The 23,081-nt window shown below is 38.2% G+C and overlaps 1 protein-coding gene across 5 annotated transcripts in view; it reads right to left on the reverse strand.

The window, feature by feature from the left end:
- Positions 1 to 23,081, reverse strand: part of STARD3NL (STARD3 N-terminal like) — a 52,703-nt gene that overhangs the window by 17,219 nt on the left and 12,403 nt on the right. For 4 of the 5 annotated variants that reach the window (XM_025380935.1, XM_025380932.1, XM_025380936.1 and 1 more), the window contains one exon: positions 5,678 to 5,960. In XM_025380935.1, coding sequence (XP_025236720.1) covers positions 5,678 to 5,902 — 225 coding nt within the window. In that variant the 5' untranslated portion in view covers positions 5,903 to 5,960. Of the gene's footprint in view, positions 1 to 5,677; positions 6,567 to 23,081 lie in introns of those variants that run through there. The other variant, XM_025380934.1, reaches the window with a different exon arrangement.

The following is a 23,081-nucleotide window of genomic DNA, read 5'->3' on the forward strand; positions in this document are numbered from 1 at the left end:
TTAGCTTAGATGTCATTTCACATATTTGTATTTGTTATGCAAATGAAAGCGTACCATAAATACTATCCTGTGCCCTAAAATCCCTTAAGGAGGTCTACATTTCTTTGTAATTAGCTTGGATCCTCTGTAGACCTGCTTGGCTATAGACCTTTACAAATGAATAGAATTGAAAACCTGGGAGGAAGGAGGAATAATGATTGAAAAGACATCCAACCATTTAGTCTCATTGCTGTGTCTCTCCGGACTGAGGAAACTTGCCAATATCCAGAATATTAAAAGAATGAATATTCCAAGCAGCCTATAGCAAACAGGGGTTCTCTACCACTTAGAGACCTCCCCTTGATTCCTGGGAGAACAGGAATCAAAGCTGCCAATACAGTTTTGCAATAAATAACCCATAGCTTTTCACTGGTATCTGCATACTTTAAAATACTCTGATTTGGAGTTGCCTTCAAATAGACATTATCTAAAATTTATATTTCTATCCCTAACTTACACTCTAAATCCTCATTTCAAAATTTTTATCTCTAGCTCAAGATGTCTTAAATAAACCATCGTTAGTTTCACGCAAAATCCCTTCCCAGTCAGTTCTGGTACTACTCTTCTAGGTTTCATCACTGGAAACTTTCGAGTCATCTTTGCATACTGGGGATGATAAAATCAGCCTATCAACAAGTCTTCTCACACTCCTTCCTTTAGTGACTCTCAGGTTAGTTCTTTCCTTCCTATTCCACCACCTTCAATGACATTCCTGCAGCAGCTTCTGAATTCATGTTCTTACTGCCAATCTGTCCCACCTGCACACCACTGCCACAATGATCTTTATCCATTCACCAAATATTTGCTGAGTATCTATTATGCACCAGGCACTGTTCTAAATATAAGAAATACTTCAGTAAACAAAATAGTATCTGTCTTCATGGAGATTATATTCAGGCAAGGTGAGAGAGATGGCAAGTAGGAAAATAAATGCTACACAGACAACAGAAGGAGGACAGTGTGATAGAACAATGAAGACATTTAAACTGATACTAGCAAGATAAGAAGTTGAATTCTACAAAAACATAAAGGAAATTAATCATTTCATATAGAAGAAACGACTAGTAGAAGGGCCCCAAGATAGAAAGGAGCTTATTCCTGACTGAGAACAGGAGGAGGCAAGTGTGCTCATCTACCACGAGCCAGGAACAGAGGATGGGGAGGAAGTCTGAGAGGCTTCTGGGGGCTCTGCAAGCCAAGGTACGACATTTGGATTTTACTCTAAATGTCCTGGCCTGCCAGTGAAGAGTTGTAACAGAAAGTGACATGATGTGACTTTTGTTTTTTCCAGGTTACCCTGGCTACTGTGAGAAGAATGGATTGTATGGTGAGCGGATGCAGGTGACCAGCCAGGAGTGCAGTTTGGATGAGTGATAATGTGGCTTGGTTGAAGCTGGAAACAGTGGAAAAGAAGAGAAGTGGTCACATTTTGAATGTATTTTAGAGGCAGATTTGACAGGACTTACTTTTAGACTGGATATGAAGCATGAAAAACATAAAACAAACAAGCAAATCAAAAATGAGTTTTCACTTTTGGTCTGAGTCTCTGCGTTTGCTTACTGATGAAGAAGGGGGAAAGAAGCTGTGTGTACGTGTTGGGGGAAGCATGTTAAGTCAGACATCCAACTGGACAGGTCAAGGAGGCTGTGATGTAGACTGTGAGTCACTGACTTCTGCAAAATCTCTAAATCACGTTGTCCATTCTGCTCCAGAATCTGTAACAGCTCTTCATTGCAGTAAACATAAATCCTTCTATATACCTTTTAATAACTTGAATAATCTAGCACCAGCCTACCTATGCAATTTCATTTCCAATAGGCACCTTACTTTCTAGTCAGGTTGGTATTTTCTCGGCCTCTGCCCCGTCCCCTCCAAATACAAGCACTTGAGCACACACTCCCCACACATAAGCACATACTCCTGCTTCAGTACTTCCATGCACCTTGATCTCCAAACCCTCTCCCCAAGCTCCACACTGAAGGATCATCCTTCCCAGATCATCCTCCCATCTTAACTGCCACCTATCCTTCCAAATCCAATTCACATTCCAAATCCAATTCACAGTCCATCTCTTCCATTCACTCCCTCAAAGAGTCCAAGCCACTGATCTCTCTCATCTGAATTTCTGTTATACTTGGTCATCACAGTTTATAGAGCATAATAGGAATGAGGTAATAGAATCAGAATTAGCAGGGTAATAAGTACCTGAAACTTAAATGTAACAATAGTGAGAAAACAGTAACCAGCATTTTTTTTTCCTTTTTCTGGGTCAAATCTATTTTAGTTATTAATAAATTACACAACCTGTAATTGTGCAGACCTTTGTATCTTCAAAGGGGCTGCTGTATACATCTTTCCATCTGATCTTCACATGGACCCATGAGGAAGGCAAGACCAGTATTAGTTTGCTGAATTGATCAAAAGGCCCAGAGAACTTATTAAACAGCTTGCCTAAGGCCAAAGACCTGGTCACGAAAGCTCTAAGTCAAATTAGGAATGTTATGACATTTTCTAGTACACCAGTTAGAAAATAACAAGAAAAAAGTCACTAAGCACTGATAAAGGCTTTTTTTGAACCATAATCTCAATCAAGCATCAAAAGCTAAAAAGAAAGCCAAATTCCTTTCGACTGTCACTATTTTGATCCCTGTTCATACTGTCTACAGAGACTAGGAGAGAGTCTGCAGAGGGAACAGAGTCCTCACGAAACCCAAGCCATAATTAATTCCAGATCCAACTTGGGAAATCAGTCTACTCAAAGGTGGACCAAGAGGCCTTGGATAGAATCAAAACCATCCTTTTAACTGACCGAAAAGAGATCAGGAACGCTAAGATCTTCTAGAAGGAAAATGAACTAAGGTGGTGTTAGGCTTCTCTGGCTCATCCGAGCCCTACACTCAAGGCTGGGATGGTGCCAGTCAGGTCCCCGGAGCACAGAGGGAAGGTGGCTAAGGTGGAAGTCATACATGGAGGCAAAGTACTTTGGTTATTGTTATAATTGCAGAGAACAGCTGGTTCCCCATATTCTAAAGGCCTAAGCACTCTTTATGACATTTTCTTTCTTCTTTTAAGACTACGTCACAAGGCAGTATAAGATTATGTGCCATATTTATTCAGCTAAACTCTAAATTTCACATAGTTTTTTTTGGTAGAGCTTGCAACACCTGATTTAGAAACCTGTTCTCTGGCACTCAGTAAATGTAAAGACACAAAAAATAATAATAATGGATTTGAATGATTAGAGTTTTACAGAGAGACAACAAAACAAAATGAATGGTACTGTGTGTAGCAAAAATGCCAGGTCAAGATTGACAATTCAAAACCAGTAGAACTAGAAAGTGGACACTGAAAAACAATCATACTAAAAAAAGTCATGATGTTCTTGCTTAAAGATCGTATACCCTTTTCCAATCTTTTAATTTTACAACTGGGGAAACTAGTAGTTGGTGAAAAAGTGAGGATAAAAACACATTTCTAAATTGCTAGGCCTGGTGATTTTTCATTTAGAACATGTTGCATGCAGATGTAAATAGATAACCTGTCTGCGAACAAGAATGGGGGGCAGCCTACTTCATTTCTATTTCCCTGGAGAAAACCGAAAGGAGGGAAATGAGAAGTGTGATCCCATGAACCCCACCACAGTTCTGCCCCATGACTTTCCTCATTTAATGGCACATAGTGATATAAGCAGCCAAAGCAATGAATGCCTGGACTTGCTGTTGACGTTAAAATGATTTTTAAGTGTGCCCCCTTAAAATTACTGCTGTGTTTCCTGGTGCATTTCTGGTCGGACACGGTGGCTCATGCCTATAATCTCAGCACTTCGGGAGGCTGAGGCAGGTGGATCATGAGGTCAGGAGATAGAGAACAGTGTGGAGAACATAGTGAAACCCTGTCTCTACTGAAAATACAAAAAAATTAGCAGAGCGTGATGGTGTGCACCTGCAGTCCCAGCTACTCTGGAGGCTGAGGCAAGAGAACTGCTTGAACCCAGGAGGTAGCAGTTGCAGTGAGCCAACATTATGCCACTGCACTCCAGCCTGGGTGACACAGCAAGACTCCATCTCAAAAAAAAAAAAGAGATGCATTTCCTTTTCATCTCTCATTACATAGCTATAGTTTTGAAAACATATTACTCCTTTAAAATATGCATTAAAATATTTTCTTTAATGTGCATATATAGAACAAATAGTAAAAAGAAACTCTAAATTACTATGTCATATCACTGGCCTGTCTGGTTATAAACAAAACTTAGGCATTCCCACAGTGCAAAATTAACAGAAGAAAAATCTGTAAACAGAAACTTAACAGTGGCCTCATGTTCCACATCACTGTGATTATGGGACGAATATTATTTTCTAATGTAACTGTCTGCTTTCATAATGAGTTTCGGTCCTCTGTTAGGATTCATGAAGAAATTAAATGAGATTCAGTGACCCTAATTATTAAGTAATTGGAGTTTAGAATTGAAATTACTGCTATGAATTAGAATACTAATAAAAAATTAGGTTAAGATGTTCCTTCTTGCTGTTAAAAGACAAAATTTAAAATAATTTTCAAACAGGAATCAGCATCTTTTCACAACTTCTGTATTGTAATAAATTCTCATAAAGCATCTAGCACTGTGCCTAGCAAAGAGTAACCCCCTAAAAATAAACAACAACAGGGAATAATTAGTACTAACCAGGTCTTAGCAAACATTTCCTGGAAATAAATGAACTGCTGAAAATAGGAAAGCAGAGACTTTCTGCCTGTGAGGAAAACCTTCTGGAGGAGCTCACCTATTTGTCGGTAAGGAATGTAAACAATCAGAGCCAAGGCTTTGGGACGAAAACACATATACTGGGTTAAATAAAAAATATTAAATGAGTTTCATCTGTTTATTCTGATTTTTATTAATGCGGTAACTAGAGAATTTAAAATTACATATTTAATAGTTTGCATTATATTTCTATTGGACAGTACTGGTCTAAACAATTGGTTGGTAATACAGAATAACTGCATAAACCTCCGAATGTCTCCAGGACAACTTTTCTGGTGAAACATAAATAAGTAATCTCTTTGCAAGAAAGTAAAGAACAAACATATGCCAAATCTTAAATCTGGGAACTAGAAAAGTACACAAAACATCTAAAACATATTCCAAAAGCATCCTACATTTTCTGGAGGAAGGATGGGTAAACTTTTTCTGAAAAAGACTAGAGAATAAATATTTTTGCCTTTGTGGGTCAGAGGGTCTCTGTCACAACTATTCAACTGCAACTACTCAGTGCAAAGGCCAGCCATAAACAATATGTAAACAGATAGGCCTGGCTGTGTTCCAATAAAACTTTATTAAAACAAGTCTACTGAATTTGTCTTGCAGCCTATAGTTTGTCAACTCCTGTTACAGAGCAAAATACTAGGAATTCAAATTTCAAAATCCCAGACAACATGAGTTTTAAACTGACCACATTTGCCTTAAACAATAATACTAAAGAACAAGAAAGGTCCAAATCAGCAGAAGAACAGCAATGGCTTCATTTGGAAAAAGACGGAAATTACTAAATGAGACAAATGATAAGAAAAATGAACAAAAAAAACCCCTGTTGTCTCTGGAAACACTTCTTAAAAAGTCATGAAAGAACCACCAACTTACATTTAACTCTATTATCCACAGTAACGTTACAAATAAGAGGTCAAAGGTGACAAACAAACAGAAAGTCCTCCTGACATCAGATATGCCTTTCTTTTCCCTTCCTTCATAGGACTCAATCCTGGCCATGAGTTGTGTGGGGTTGATGGAATGGATGTTGCGCAGAGAAGCATGGGAGCTCTGGCTCCCGGTGAGAGCGTTCTCCATGTCTTCTGGCAGGTGGTTCATCCTGGAGGAGGGTTACAGGAGCCTTTTTCCAACCTCACCATCCCTAAAGAGAAGACACCTTTGGGAAATAAAAGAGAGACACCATGTTAAATCCAAGCTGACCAAATATAACTGTGTTACCCTCTCCACTGTGCAACTATTTCTCTAACTGAACAACAGAGTACCTTGACTGATTTATGTTTTCATGAAGACATAAAGAGAAAGAGAAATGAGAGCAAAACATAATGTTTTAGAGCAATACTACAAAACAGCTGTTTTAGCAAAGAATGGCAATAGAGAAGAAGCAAACTGACTAGGAAAGGGTGAAGAACAGGATGTTAGCTACAATTGAAAGCAGTGTTCCTGATGACCTGGAGCAAGCCTCTTGGTGAACAACTCATGCCGGTTACCTTTCTGTGCCAGGGAGAAAACCTCCACAGTCCTGTAAGTATAATTATGCATAGGCTAGAAAATCATTTACTGAAAGCTTTCCTGGAGCATGTAAGCAGAATGTGGAAATTAGCTATAAAAAAGCTTATTTCCAAGGCTGGGCAATACAGCAAGATCCTGTTTGTACAAAAAAGAAAAATAAGCTGCGCATGGCAGCACAAGCCTATAGTCCTAACTACTCAGGAGTGGCGTGGGAGGATCGCTTGAGCCCAGGAGTTGAGGTTATAGTGAGCTATGATCATACCACTGGACTCCAGCGTGGGTAACAGAGCAAGACATTGCCTCAAACAAAAAACAAAAACAAAACAAAAATCACACAAAAATCCTTACTTCCTAAGGAGGAATTTCTTTCCATCAAAAGTACCTTATAAACTAAAGTTAGCATTTCCCCATCCTCTCAATGAACAAGGATGTTTCCAGGCCTCTTCTTGGAAAAGAAGTGCACACTTCAAAAAGTTTAGCACCAGGCAAACCACCCAACCAATAATTACAGAAGGTATAGTTCTATACAGAGATGCAGGCCCCTCAAGACCAGAGAGCACTTTTATAATAAAAATAAAAGATGAGCAATCTAAATAATCTGATCTGCTTATGGATGGGACAAGGATATTAAACAAAGGGTGGTGCATGGTATGACTGTCAAGTAGTCAAGTTTCCTTTTCTGTAGGACCTCTCCCTGTGGGATTATATACTCCTGGCTCTACTGAACTCATATCCGTTCTTTAGTCATGAATGTGACATGTAAGTGGGCAGAAGTTCATATGCCACTTGTGTCCAGAGCCGGTGCATGAAGAGCCAGTATGTGGCTCACTACGTTCTCCTTTCTTTCTGCCACAATGACTGGCAATGTCCAGGTAAAGAAGAGGACTTTCTTTTTTTCTTCTTTTTTTTTTTTGAGACAGAGTCTCGCTCTGTCACCCAGGCTGGAGTGCAGTGGCCGGATCTCAGCTCACTGCAAGCTCCGCCTCCTGGGTTTACGCCATTCTCCTGCCTCAGCCTCCCGAGTAGCTGGGACTACAGGCGCCCGCCACCTCGCCCGGCTAGTTTTTTTTTTTTGTATTTTTAGTAGAGACGGGGTTTCACCGTGTTAGCCAGGATGGTCTCGATCTCCTGACCTCGTGATCCGCCCGTCTCAGCCTCCCAAAGTGCTGGGATTACAGACTTGAGCCACCGTGCCCGGCCAAGAAGAGGACTTTCAAAGCTATAAAATAGAATTTAGAAACAGATGGCTGAGATTTCCCTAAGGCAATATGATCCTATTTGGTTCTATCATTCACTGTCCAGAACTTTTTCTCTTTACACTTGACCCTAATTTCTCTTCCTTTCTAATTCCTAATTCCACACTCAGGAATCAAAGTCTTTCTCATACTTTTTAACAATGTGGTGGTAAAATGGCACAGCATTTATGAAGGCAATTTGATTATATGAAATAAGTTACTTTAAAACATCCATACTTCTTGATCTTGTAACCCTAAATCTAAATGAGATTAACCAAGCTACAGACATGCAAAGCAAAAACTGATCTATGGCCTTAAAGGTCAGGTTAGTGATTATCTTCAAGAAAGAGGGAAGAAGCAGTGATTAGAAGGCAGAGGGTAGAGGACATATTTAGGGGACTTGGTAAAGTTCTGTTTCTTAACCTGAGTAGTGACAACATGGTTGTGTTCATTTAGTGATAATTTATTGATGTACACAGTAGTTTTAGTCATGTGTTAGCTCATGAAAAATTCAAAATGCTATATAGTATATACATGTACACACAACTGAATAGTGTATATTATCTTTCAATAAAAATCCCTATTAAAAAACTTTATCATAAGATATCTATAATAGTCTCAATTAGAAAACAACCTAAATAACTAATTAGAATAATTAGATAAATCACGGTATAGCCACAGTATAGTCACTAAAATAAATGTTTATGAAGCATTTGTAATGACTTAAAAATGCCTGGGTTATGACAACTAAATTAAAAATCGAATACTAGGCCCGGTGGGGTGGCTCATGCCCGTAATCCCAGCACTTTAGGAGGCCAAGGCGGCGGATCCCGAGGTCAGGAGATCGAGACCATCCTGGCTAATATGGTGAAACCCCGTCTCTACTAAAAATACAAAAAATTAGCCAGGCGTGGTGGTAGGCGCCTATAGTCCCAGCTACTCGGGAGGCTGAGGCAGGAGAATGGCATGAACCCGGGAGGTGGAGGTTGCAGTGAGCTGAGGTCGTGCCACTGCACTCCAGCCTGGGCGGCAGAGCAAGACTCTGCCTCAAAAAAAAAAAAAAAAAAAAATTCGAATACTAAATGGAATACACACACATATAGTATGTTCAGAACTCTGTAAAATAAACCTAAACCGAATTCTTATAGGAATGCACCTATGAAATATATCAGATATTACCAATGATTCTCTCTGACTGATGAGATTATATTTTCCCCCTCCTTTGGCCTTTTTCACACTTTTTGCACGTGTTATATGTTTACAAAGAGAGGCACTAAATTCAAACATCACTCTGTCGGGGTTCTGGACAGATGTCCTCAGAACCCTAAGCAGCCTTTCCCTTTCTTTTCTGCCGATCCAGGCAATATTAGGTAATGTGTCTCATTCAATTTGTTTCCTCAGACTCAGCAAATCAGCAAAGCATTTTGAAAAACTCAGTAAGAAGCCACTTAAGTGTTTAGTAAAAGGAAAGAAAATATTAAGCTCCCAAATTGAAAGTATTCTTATATAATTTCTGTCTTAATGAGATCAATGCCACCCTAGTGGAAGGCATAGCAATGGCATATTCCCCAGTAGCAGCTCTTAACACAAAGCTTGCAAGGCACTACCACCTGTCAGACTTCTAGGAGTTAATTCTGAAACAATAAGTAAATATGAATGTAATTAATACATCTTTTGTGATGAAACACACATTTTAAGTTTAAGAAAATAGCTGAGGCCGGGCGCAGTGGCTCATACCTATAATCCCAGCACTTTGGGAGGCCGAGGTGGGCGGATCACTTGAGGCCAGGAGTTCAAGACTAGCCTGGTCAACATGGCGAAACCCCGTCTCTATCAAAGGGAGTGGGAGCGGTGGTGCACACCTGTAGTCCCAGCTACTTGGGAGGCTGAGGCAGGAGAATTGCTTGAACCTGGAGGCAGAGGCTGCAGTGAGCTGAGATTGTGCCACTGCACTCCAGCCTGGGCGACAGAGTGAGACTGTCTCAAAACAAAACAAACAAAAAAAAGAAATCTGGATGAATGAATACAGACATATTTTTGCAACAATATACCCTACATTATGATAAAGCAACTCAGATAATTCTAAGCCAGTCTAATAATTAGCAGCTATATTTAAAAATCAATTTAAATTATTAAATTCACTAATATGTGAACAGAAAATTGAACAAATTCAAAATTCAAACTGAGGACCGATTTTAGGAGGAAGAGCATTTTCAAGGAAATGAAATCATTTTCTTAGTTTCACTCCTTTTTCCTTCCACAAACGCACTTCTTGTGGATAAAAAAGATTAATAAAGAAACATACAACCCTAGAAATCTGAGATACATTTCAAAACAAAATATGATATTAAATACACAATGGAATACATATGGCTTGGGAAATGAGAATCATTACACGATTTTTCATATGTGTATGTGTAACTGCTAATTAGCAAGAATTTATAGATACTTTCACCTCAATAAAAAAAAAGTTGCACAAAGCACAGACATCTCTGAGCAGACTGGCTGTAATCAAACTGATCTTTCTCTGGGAAAGAGGGAAGTTGTAAAAAGGCAAGCGAGCTTGCTTGTCTTTTCCTTTCTGATTTACCTACTTAATCCAGTGAATTAACTGGTCTAAATGAAACCAATGACAAGGTTAATCTCCATTAGGTTATGAAAACACACAGTTCAGACTTCTAGAATTAATTTTTTGAGTGAAACTTTTACTCAAAAACAGAAAAATAAGAGAAGGGTGCTTAGTTTGAGGGACTCATGTTAAAAACATACTATTCGAACTCAGAAACATTTGGCCATCTTTGTCCTCTATCTCCCTTACTGCTGGTGAAACTGACTAACAGTCACATATGGCCTCTTGCAGCACACAACAGCAGGTCAACAAATTTGACGGCTTCTTCTCCCCATGCCCCCAAAAAACAATTACTCCTGATTGATAATATATTTGGGGGATTGGTAAGGGCCTGTGGGCTGGTGGGAAAAGAGAGCTCAAGAATCTTTCTTACTCCTACAAAGCAGACTGTAAACTGGAAAATTTGGGAAGCACTGGTGAAAAATACTAAGGAAATGTCAGCTAATTTATGCTCTGTAGGAAACTCTTGGTTTCTGCATTATTGGCCCTTATAATAAGACCGAATTTTTTTTTCTGTGACTCATTTCATTGGGATAAACTTGAGTTAAAGATATTCTAAATACAAGTGTATTTGAGTTAATATACTAGATATACTTCTAAATGTTTTTAAGGAACTCAGGCTTAACACATAGAATGTTTAGCTTGAGTTCCTTAAAAAATATATAGGTTAAATACGTATAACAAATAGTGGAACAGGGAAGAACAAGAAGCACTGCACTAGCTTCTTCACAAGCCTTGAAGTGACACAGCAGGTTAAGGGCTGTGATACATTTCCAGATGGGTGAAATTGAGAAACCATGCCTCAGAGCAGTCTCGGGTGAGGGCTTTGAGGGGAACAGTGGGGAGGACTACATCTACCCAGCTGCTTCTTGTTGCCTATTTCCACCTGTCAAACTCCTCCTGACAGTGAGCCAACTCTACTACACTTCTAGTTGCTTCATCTGGCCAAAGCAGTCTCTCTTAAAACCAGATTACACATTCCTGGGTATGACATTTCATTCGAGTCTTGAGGGAAGACACGAAAACTGGGTGTGGGACTGGCTAGCCTAGGTGCTGGAACCCCACAGACTAGAGTAGAGCTGCCTGCCCAGCAAAGCCAGTGGCTGCAGGTTCTTGAGGCAATGCCAAAAGAGTCTGAGAAAGCGCAGAAAACGTGTCATGGGATTTTCACATGCAATAAAGTTCTGAATTCTTGGTGTGCATATGTACCAATATCACATGTGGATCTTGGTTAATCCCCAATACCTGAACCATGTGATTCTGACACTCATTGAGAAAGAGAGCTTCCTTTTAATGAGTAAAGAGAATGAGCATCCCTTAAAGCCGCTTTCTACTGTCTGATTATTGGATTTCATCCTAACCATATCCTTCAGAAAGCTGAAGTACAGTGTGAGTTCCTTCAGAGACACTTTTCTGAATGCTCCCCATATTCCAACCAGATACATTTCCCCCAAGCTCCCCTAATCTGTGGATGTGACACTTAATGGTACTGCTTACCACAATAGGCCTTAATTATCCACTTTGCTGCCTCTCCCACTAAGTAGTATATTCCTTAAAGGCTCTGAATATGACCACAGCACATGACAGACAGCAGGAACAGAACAAATATCAACTGTATAAATTCTATCTAGCATCTAGCACAGATACTAGCAGAGAGTAGGCTATCAGCAATCTCTGTTGAATTCAGGAGATTACAACTGTTTGTTTTTGTTTCTGAGGAAGAGCTTGGGTATTTTTCAGATGTCATTTCAGAAGTATTAAATATTCAATCCGGTGTACTGAGATCCTCTCTGGGGTTGGCTTAAGGAAAGCCATACCTCTCTAAAGAGGGTGCTAAGTATTGATTAGCTGTATACACAGGAAGCTAAATCTGCAATTCAGAATTTATCCCAACTGTGTGGGAAGTATGGGAGTGAAGAATTAGAAAATAAAGAAAAACATATGGGTGAGAAGATAAGAATCCCCTTTGGTTGTTTTTTGAAAAAGAGACTGATGTCTTGTTTTATACCAATGTGTAATTATCCTCCTCTATACTATAGTATCAGTCAGCTATTTCTATTTATGCTACATTAACAAATCATTAAAAACTCAATGGCTGAAAGTAACCTACATTCATGTTCAAGCTCACAGGTCTGTACACTGCCTGAATTTCACCTGATCTAGGCCACACCTCATGATGGGTACAGAGCCGGGTCGAAACATCAGCTCCACCTGCTTCCACACAGAAGTGACACTACCCAGACGGTGGACAGCAGCTGCCATGCAGCAGGAGCTACCATTGCTTGCATTTTACAGGAGCCCCACAATCTCTCAGACTTCCTAGGAGGAGAAGAGAGAGACTGTGCACCTCCTGTTGACAGCCCGAAGCCAAGTCTCTCAACCCAACCACCCAGTCTTCTCAGCACTACTTAAGGCAGCAGCCAGGACACTGTATGTTTTCTTCCAAAGAATGTTGGAATAACAGACATTAAAAATATTTAATTTAGAAAGGCTTTAGTCATCATCTTAGCAAAAGTCTTTGGAGATGATTTGGCTTAGAGACATGTTTTCTTGGTCTTGTACAGTGTTTCTTAAGATACTGACTTAACTGCTAACATTTTAATTAATTACTTTTTCCCCAGATTTCTAGCTTCTCTTGAAAAGTCAAAAGGTATAGAATCATCAGGCCTGCATTCTCCTACCATGATGATAAAGCCAAGCTGCTGACCACTTTAAGTGGGGCGCACACTCTCTAGTTGGCCTCAATCTTCACCTAGCCTGGAGGCAACTGACTTTGCCAGCCTGATCTTTCTGACTCTTCTTACAGGCAAAAATGGTGGGGCCTACATGGATCCATGTAAGAGATATTTCAAGGTAGTGTATAGTTAGGATTCAAACTTGGTTCTTTCCTCACCATCGTCCTGCCTTACCCGATTCATAGAAGGAAGTAGGAGATACATCAAGAAATGTTCACATGGTGTGCGAAATACAGTCATGCAATTTGAGAGTCCCAAAGCACAGACTGCCATGGCTGTGCCCACTGTATCCTGGGACTGGGTGTCCCTGGAAGCAGGAAGCAGCCTGAGCTGGCTGTCTTGCAAGGCCCCCCACTGTTATGAGACCTGGTTAATGACATAGAAGTCCTGTTTAGAGTCCTCACCTTCCCTTCCGAGGTGAAGCAGCTAGAAGTAGGATATGGGAACAGTGAGTGAATAACCTGACATTTATATACTTACCTTGCTAGTATGAGAAAGAGGCCTGAAAAAACAGAGATGCTTTAAAAATAAGCATGCATAGAGAAGAGAGAGATGTGGGGCAGAAGCTAATCCAGAATACTAAAAACACAGCAAGACAGAGTCACCTTCATGTTCTAAAGGCACCCATGTGACATGAGGAACATTATGGCATGCTAACAAGACCTGGAAAATTGATGTGTAAAATTTAACCTGTAATTCAAACTTTGGTAAAATAAAAAGTTCTGCTTAATGTCTGCCTATATGAGCCTGTCTACATTTTGAAAACACTTCAAAGATGGTTTGTAGATAAGATATTCTTAAAAAAAGAAACAAGTGGCTGGGCACAGTGGCTCACAAATATAATCCTGGCACTTTGAGAGGCTGAGTAGTTTGAGAGTAGCCTGGGCAACAGAGTGAGTCCTCATCTCTTCAAAATATTTAAAAATTAGCTCGCCATGGCAGTGTAGACTTGTAATCTTAGCTACTTGGGAGGCTGAGGCAAGAGGATCACCTGAGCCCAGAAGTTCCAGCCTGCAGTGAGCTTAAGATTATGTACTCTAGCTTGGGAGACAGAGCAAGACTCTGAAAGAAAAAAAAAAAAGAAAGAAAGAAAGAGGGAGATGGAAAGAGAGAAAGGGAGAGAGAAAGAAAGAGAGAAAGAGAGAAGTAAAGAAAGAGAAGAAAGAAAACGTAATGCTATCCCACAGGATGAGAAATTCATAGGGAAAGGACTGGCAGGGGGCAAGGTTAGGGAGTTGATGCATGTGTGTGACACTCTAGCCTCCTGAATCTGAGAACCTTCACCACGAAGCTCTACAGGAAAAGTTTCATAAAGCCAAAAGCAAACAAATCTTTCTTTGGCAAACTGCCCATTACATTTACGTTGACATTTCAAAGCAGCCTTGTTTTCCTGTGTGCCATATATGCTCCCTATTAAATACAATGTCCAGAAAACAAAGGTGTTTAAAAATTAAATCTAGTAGCCCCAATTTTAAAAATGTTTTTTCTAAAAATTTATTCTCATAAATTACATCCAAATTAACAGCTGAGGCAACAGAAAGCTACTATATAGAGAAATATGGGTAAAAACCAGTCATCCCAAAATAATATGTGAAAAATTCTATAAAGCATTTAAATAAACTCACTCAGCCAATTATTTGGTATTACTTCAAATTAAAAAATATTTTTGGAGTCAAATAATCAAATTTTGTCATCAAATTCCTAATGTGCCAAGTGAAAATGAGTGAAATGTTTAAAAAAGAAATAGAAAAAAAGAGGTTTATGTATGAAACTCTACAAAGCATTCCACAGATACACATGATCAGGTCTACAATGGGGAAAAATTTTGAAACAAAGTAATACTGAGAGTTACCCTATTAAATCAACACATAATGAATCAAAGTAGATGTGCTGGATCCTTAAAGAAACAAAATAGCTCACGAGCTAACCAACGAGAACAAGCTGACAGGCACATGCTCAAGTCTAAAGAGGAGAAGAGGCAATGTGCCCATCAGAAAGAGGATGGGTCAGCCAGGAAAACACAAGAAAAGGAGTGTCACAATCCAATGTGACACTTCATCAAGTATCTCCCATCCATTGGCCAAGTAATTCCTATAATTAATTGACACAATTTAATTTAATAATCTTCTGCATACCTCCCACATCCTTTTTCTAATTCCATGTTTCTGATTAGGATGTAATATTTTATGTAAGGAAACAACAAGCTGGTCAGGTTGAAGCAAACATTCAGTCCACATGGTAGTTAAGGTGTTCACTGCAGACACTGAGACGTGAGCCTACTCATGCAAGGCAAAGCCACTTGCAACTGAGTTCTTTAAGCTGCTGACTAATCAGGTTTCTCAGTTAAAAACGAGAAGGTCTGGGTTCAAACACGAATAAGGTCACCAGTGCGATAACACTGAGTAGTTTTTTGGGAGATGGAGTCTAGATGTGTTTCTAATGACCTACATTGGCACCATCAGCTACAAACTGCTCTTTGGGAACTTCTAGAGAGATTATTCGGACACAATCTAAATGATGGATAGCTATCACAAAATACTGACACATTCTATACATGGTATGCAAGTAGTAATTCCAAAAAAGAATTGTAGAAAGGTTGTATCATCACGCAGATATTCCCCCAGTATCTCTTTATAAACTTACAGGTAATTATCAATAATTTTCCATAACTGGCATTATTAAGTGGACTACAGTTAGCAAGCTCAAAGCAAAGCTAGAATCACTGCACTTGACTATAAAATAATAATAATACACTTGTTTATTCTGACTTGCATGTATTTGGGTATGATTACTAATTCATACCCAATAAAAGTCAGAGGAGGTTCACAGCTCACACAAAGGCTTTTAATAAGTCCACAATAACTCAAGGTGCATAATTAAGCTCTGAAAATTCTGACATATACTCTTTCAACTCAGCAAGTATGGTTAATACTGGGATTTTTAAAAACTGAGAAGTATGACCGGGCACAGTGGCTCACACCTGTAATCCCAGCATTTTGAGAGGCCGAGGCAAGTGGATCACATGGGGTCAGGAGTGTGAGACCAGCTTGGCCAACATGGTAAAACCCCGTTTCTACTAAAAATATAAAAATTGGCCAGGTGTGCTAATGCACGTCTGTAGTCCCAGTTACTCAGGAGGCTGAGGCAGGAGAATCACTTGAACAGGGAGGTGGAGGTTGCAGTGAGCCGAGACTGCGCCACTGCACTCCAGCCTGGTCAACAAAGTGAGGCTCACTCCAAATATATATATAAATATAAAATTAGGCTTAATATTCACCACTCAGTATTAGTGTATGCTTTATGTGAAAGAACAGACACACAAAATGTTCTTAAAACAAAAAAAAAAAGGCAAATGCTATGTAAATGGAAGATTATAATAACAATGAAAGGTTTTGACATTTACTTGTTTAGCCTATTTGATATTTTAATGATATGAATAGAGATTATTTCAATACTATAATTAAAATTTTTAAAACAGATAATTATTTTAACTCTACAGTCATAGACTATATACTATGTTGAGGAGGTAAGCCATATTTATAAAATTGGTAACAAAACTAGACCACCAAAAAACACGTAATAAATCTTGCAATAAGGAACTCTATAGAGAATGAGCAGTGCCATAAAATAGACTTCCATAACATAGTGCTATTTTCTAAAATAACATTGGGGTAAAAATACTTAAAAAGTAAAACAAACTAGTGGAAAAAAAATGACAGTAAAAACAGTGGAAAGCTGTAAACTTGGGCTTACTATCAAAATCACTAACTTAAAGTAAATTACTTTTAAAATAAAAAATAAAATAAAATAATTAGGCATTTAAATAATAAAGTTAGAAAGCTGTAACTATTCTATATGGAAAAGGATAGAAAAGAAAAAAGAAAAACAATGAATACAATTAGTAAATCCAAAAGGAGAACGATAACTGTCACAAGCTGGGGAGTGGGAAAAACGTGATTCTTTATAACAAAAACTCTACTTTTGCACTTGATGAACACTTCATAAACAAATTTAAAATATACAGATAAACTCAGTGATCAGTCCTTTAAGAGGGCATATGTAAAGTACTAATACAGGGAGTACTCTTAAAGGAATACAAGTACCACTAAAGAAGAGGTCACTTTCAAAGTATAAGTAATATTTTAATTCCATTTGAAAACCACAACTAAAGTCAATACTCTGGAAATAAAATAAATTACACTAAGAAGCAGCAAATGACCTGAATAGAATAAACCATTCCAGAAAAAGAATATTGAAAAAAGCGAAAAATAATTATCTAGCAAAGGGACTGGAGTCAGTTTTATAGGCATTTCAATATTTGAAATAAAAGACAAAATCCTACATATTGATTCAGAATGTTAAAAAGGAAAGCTATTCTATTATTAAATAAAGCTAGGATAATACTGACATTATCTGAACAAGAACATGTAACAACACAAGAATATGAAAGGCTGCAACATACAACAGGACAAAAGTATAAACTAACTCCACATATTAATATAACATAATTATCTATTACATAAAATTATATACCATATATTAACATAATAACAAAATGAATAGAGCTTCCTTACACTGGGACTTACTGTGTCTAGACACAATGCTGAGTACTTAAGATACATTATGTCATTTAAACCTCAGAACAGCTCCCACAAGTAGAACAAACATATCACAGCTTATTCCTAAAACCTCACATAATTCAAAACACATATAGATAAAAACTAATCCTGGCTGGGCACGCTGGCTCACGCCTGTAATCCCAGTACTTTGGGAGGCCGAGGCGGGTGGATCCTGAGGTCAGGAGATCAAGACCATCCTGGCTACACAGTGAAATCCCGTCTCTACTAAAAATATAAAAAATTAGCCGGGCGTGGTGGCGGGCGCCTGTAGTCCCAGCTTCTCGGGAGGCTGAAGCAGGAGAATGGCGTGAACCCAGGCGGTGGAGCTTGCAGTGAGCTGAGATCGTGCCACCACACTCCAGCCTGGGCAACAGAGCGAGACTCCGTCTCAAAACAAACAACAACAACAACAACAAAACTAATCCTAATAGGAGAACAGACATTTCTGTTTACTTATTAAAACATTTCACTGCATTTCAAAAGCATGCACCAACACAACTTACAATTCATTTGGGCCAAAAGCTTTGAAATTATGTACATTTTGACTGGTTTTAAATTGGAGGCAGGTGGCGGGGGGAACTTGCATAATTTCAAACTTTGTAGGACAACTCTTCATTTCCAAGTAGATATCTGTTTCACTCTCTTAAAATGTGGCTCTCTAAGTCTCTTATTCTGAAAGAGACATAGAGAAACACATAGAGAAGGATTTTGGGAAGAGCCATGGATAAACACATCCCTGACATTAAAAAAACAACAATGTAAGCTGAAAGAAAAGTAGAAACTAACAGTTGGCCTCAGGAGACAAGGAGGAACAAACAGGAGAGGAGTGTGTGCCCAATCTTCAGGGGCTATATGTGTGGAAAGAGAGCACAGACTTTTATTTATCAGTGGAAGCCAGAAATCTGAATTGTAACAGGAAATTTTCCAAATATTAAACATTAGTTCAATTTTTAAAAAAAGCACTTAGTCGACAGCAGCAGATTTTTTAGAGAAGCCAATTAAATTTATGAGATCATTTATTAAATGGTTTCTTGGGACCTTCATTCAGGTAGAGCTCAAACTCTTTAATTTTGCCTAACCTAACACTGGCCTACGTCTCCACAACCACTTCACCATGGTAAAAAAATCACAAGCAGTTCCCTAAAGACATTATGTTCTCACAAACCTCTGCTTGCATTTTTCTCTCCAGTAAGCACCTCGAGTGCCACTCTCCTTATCTCTAAAGTTCTGACCCATTTGATAAGCCTTCCTTGATTCAAAGCCCATTTTCTCAGGGAAACCTTTGTTTCCTCTTACTCTTCTAAAGTTCTCTGCCCCATCAGAGAAAAGTGTACACAGACCTCTATTATTACATCTATCATGCCGCATCAAGATTACTTTTGCTCTTCCATTTAAAAAAGCAAGCAAGCAAACAACAACAACAAAACTTTGTTAACAAGAGCTCACTTTTATGATTTTGTGATTCATATATTTACCACTTCCTTCAATCTGGGAGAGTGGGAGAAGAAACTAGACACAGAAAGAGAGAGAGAAAGAAAAAAAAAGAAAGGGCAGCCATTTAAAATAGCACCAAAAACAAAACACTAAGGAATAAATTTAATAAAAGATATGCAATATCGTAAAACTGAAAGCTACATAATACTGCTGAGAGAAATGGAAGTAGTTGAAAATAAATTGTGAGATATACCATGTTCATGGATTGGAAGAATTCATATTGTTAAGATATCAATTCTCCCCAAACTGATCTACAGATTCAACTCAATTCCAATCATAATCCCACCATGCTTTTTTTTTTTTTTAATAGAAACTGACTGACAAGCTAATTCTAAAATGTATACAAAATGCAAAGAAATAAGCCTGTCCAAAGCAATCTGGGAGAAGAACAAAAATAGAAGACACATTACCTAGCTTAAAGACTTTCCGTAAAGCTTCAGTAATCAAAACAGTATGGTACCAGCATAAGAATAAACAAATAGGTCAATAGAACATAACAGAGAGTATATAAACAGGTCCAGACATATATGGTCACTTCAATTTTGACAAAGCTGTCAAAGTAATCCAATGGTGAAAATAAAGTGTGTTTTCTGCAAACAACGCAGAAAACAACCGGATATTAAAACTGAAAGGAACTTCAAACCCTAACTCACACCAGGTAAAAAATAATTTAAGATGATTTACAGACCTAAACATAAAAATTGAAAACACAAAGCTTTAGAAGAATGTGTACGACAATTTTTTTGCAATCTTTTTTGCAAAGATTTCTTAAAGAAGACACAAAAAGTTATAACCTTTAAAAAAATTGTGTAGGCTGTCATGAAGGGGCTCCCCCTGGTCCATTTGGGACAACTTGAACATAAAAATGAATAATGACAGTAATGTTGGAATTTACATTGGACGAATTTAAAAATTCCATGAGTCCACAGTAATATTGTAAATAAAAGACAGATGGCATGGGAAGAGTTCTTCTATAAAGAAAAAAGTCAGATAAAAATGTAAAAGGAATAATAAAATTAGAAAAATCAATGGTTTGCAACTCCCAGAGTAGTAACAGATTCAGGCAAGGACCATTATGGACGCCAGCAATTATTAAAAGGTTGTTGGGGCATATGATATTATAGTTTCAAAGTAGCATCTCTCAGATTATTTAATAATTTCATTGGGGATGATACGCTTTTACAGTGGAGAGATCTGGCAGTCATCACCTGAACCAAGTAATCAAACAGCATCAATACTAAAGCAAGCTGGCATTACCTGCCTTCTGATATGTTGCAATAAGAACTATATAACATCAATTATGATAAATCCTTGTCAGAAGTTTTACTTGAATTTAGTCATTAAAAAAATAATAATAAACAGTATATGGGACATTCTACAAGTCAACTATCCTGGACTCTTCAGAGAAGTCAATGTGGTGAGAAACAAAAATAAAAAGGATAGTGGTGTGAATACTCTTCAAATAGAAAAGAGCATAAAGAGACATGAGCATCGAACGCAATGCACAAGCCTAGAATGAATCTAGAATTAAAAAACAAAAGCCACAAAAGACAATTGGAGAATTGATTACAATTTAGTAATGTGTACGGTTATATAGGAGAATGCCCTTATTCTTAGGAGATGCACACTGAAGTACTAAAGGATAAGTGTCATCATGTATGCAACTTACTTCTGATTCATTCGGAAAAAAACTTATTTCTGATTTATTTGGAAAAATGTAAACACACAAGGCTGTTTTGATGTACCTGTCTATACACAGTATATACACACATACACACAGTATGAATACATTTAAACATAAGATGCATATAGTATACATATACATATGTAACATATGTATGTGCCATAATCCCTCTCCCCAACCTTATCTGCAGTTTCATTTTCCAGTTTCAGTTACCTGTGGTCAACTGCTTGAACTACAAAAATACTACATAGAAAATTCCAGAAATAAACGTTCATGAGTTTTAAATTGTGTGTCATTATGAGTGGCGTGATGAAATCTCCCACTATTTCACTCCATCCCACCCAGAACATGAATCACCCCTTTGTCCAGAATAGCCACACCATATGTGTTATCCGCCCATTTAGTGCATAAGTAAAACCAAAATGTTTATAGGGGTTTGGTACTATCTGTCGTTTCAGGCATCCCCTGGGGGGCTTGAAATGTACTGTACATGGGTAAGAGGTAACTACTGTATAGCAAAGAAAGCAAAGGCAAATTTTCATGGCAAAAAAATCATGAGACCAACTTTGCTCTTAAGTATGTGCTACACTTAAAGGCAAAGAGAAACCAAACATCCTCAAAAACCTCTTAAATCATGCTATAACACAGAATGCATATGAATTTTGTACACGTACCTTTGTATAACAATTCTTACCTACACAACAGTTTGAGTTGCACTAATAGACTTAAAGGAAAACCCATATAAGAATTCCGGACACCCAAATCATTCTGCCTTTAATACAACTATCAAATTACCGAAACACAAATGGAGATATTTAAAGGCTTCTAAAGTGTGCGTGACTATAGATAGAAGTCATTCTATTTTCATTTTGAGCCAATGTCACTTATATAACTGAAAATGGTCTTTTATTATTGCTGCTGTTATAAGATGTATGTGAGAGTGGAGTCACATCATCCAATGGTTCAGGGTCTAAAGTTTGCTCAGGTCTTTAGTAAAAATGTGTATAACATACACCACAAGCTTTTACAAGCCAAGTTTGTTGTAACTTGGCTTCAAAATGAACAAACAAATGAACAAACTTCATTTCTTCCCTGCACTAGAACTCAGGGACCCCTGGGGAAAGACAGACCTTTTACAAAGCACCACCTACCAAGGCTCGGACACACCATGTGTTATTTAATTCACATGGCTGACTTATTACACTAGGACGCACATTTCAACTGCACTTCCTTCTGCTCCTCTCCTTACTTTTCTTTATGAATTTCGACAGCCCAACTCCATGGAACAATCTTTATATATTATCTCCATGGTGTTATTCTTAATCTTTATTTTCTAGGCCTCGTATTTTCCAGTGTCATTTACTTTCCTTTGGGATGTAATTAATGCTTTCATTCCGTCTTAATAAATCTGCTCACTCTTGAATGCTTTGTGTTCTGCCCTCTTCCCACACACACACATCCAAGGCTGCCTGTTAAAGTTTGGTCTTTGTTTTGTAGTCTTGTCTCATTCAATGATTTCTGTTACCATCAGCAGATAAAAGTAATTGTGTGCACATAACAGAACTTAACCTTTCAACAATCTGCTTTAAGACTCAGATTTATTTAGAAACTAACATCAATGACTTAGAAAACTTAAAGGGGAAAAACACATGTCATAGTGCTTTTAAGTCACTCCTCTGGCAGACATTAATCTATCTCCTGAACTCCAACTGTCTTTTAAAGCAACATAATTTCTGTGTGATCTATTTCCTATAGGAATATTAAAAATATTACTAAACTTTCATTTGACACAGTGCAGAAAGAAATATTAAGATTTAAAGATGGCTGGGTAAACGCGTATCAATGTTTTCATAATTTACGAGACAAACCTAAAATAGACATTGAGAAGCTGGATCTGGACGTGAATTACATGGTTTCAGAATTGCACTTGATAATGTTTGCAAATTCAAAGTTTGCCAAGAATATACCACATTTACTACATTCACCCACAAATATGTTTGAGCACTAAAATTGTGTCAGGTCTTCTTCTGAGCACTCCCATGGTGATTAACAAAACATCTATCCTCACATAGTTTACCTTCTTGAGGAAGCGGATGGAAGACAAAATAGGGCTGGAAACATTGTCATTTTAAACTGAGAGGTCAACATGATTTCATTGAGCAGGCGGCATCTGAGCAACAACTAGCAGGAGATAAGGGAGAAATGCCAGGTAGATATGAGGAAAGACACTTCAGATAGAGGGAAGAACAGGGGCAAAAGTTCTGAGGAGGGGTAGAGATGGTCACAGAGGAGTGCAGCCAGGTGGCCAGCGAGGCTGGAGCCAAATGAGAGAGGGGAAGAACATCAGATGATGACAGATCAGTTAACAAAGG

Source organism: Theropithecus gelada, chromosome 3, assembly GCF_003255815.1.
Source record: "Theropithecus gelada isolate Dixy chromosome 3, Tgel_1.0, whole genome shotgun sequence".
In the NCBI taxonomy this organism is placed as follows: Eukaryota; Metazoa; Chordata; class Mammalia; order Primates; family Cercopithecidae; genus Theropithecus; species Theropithecus gelada.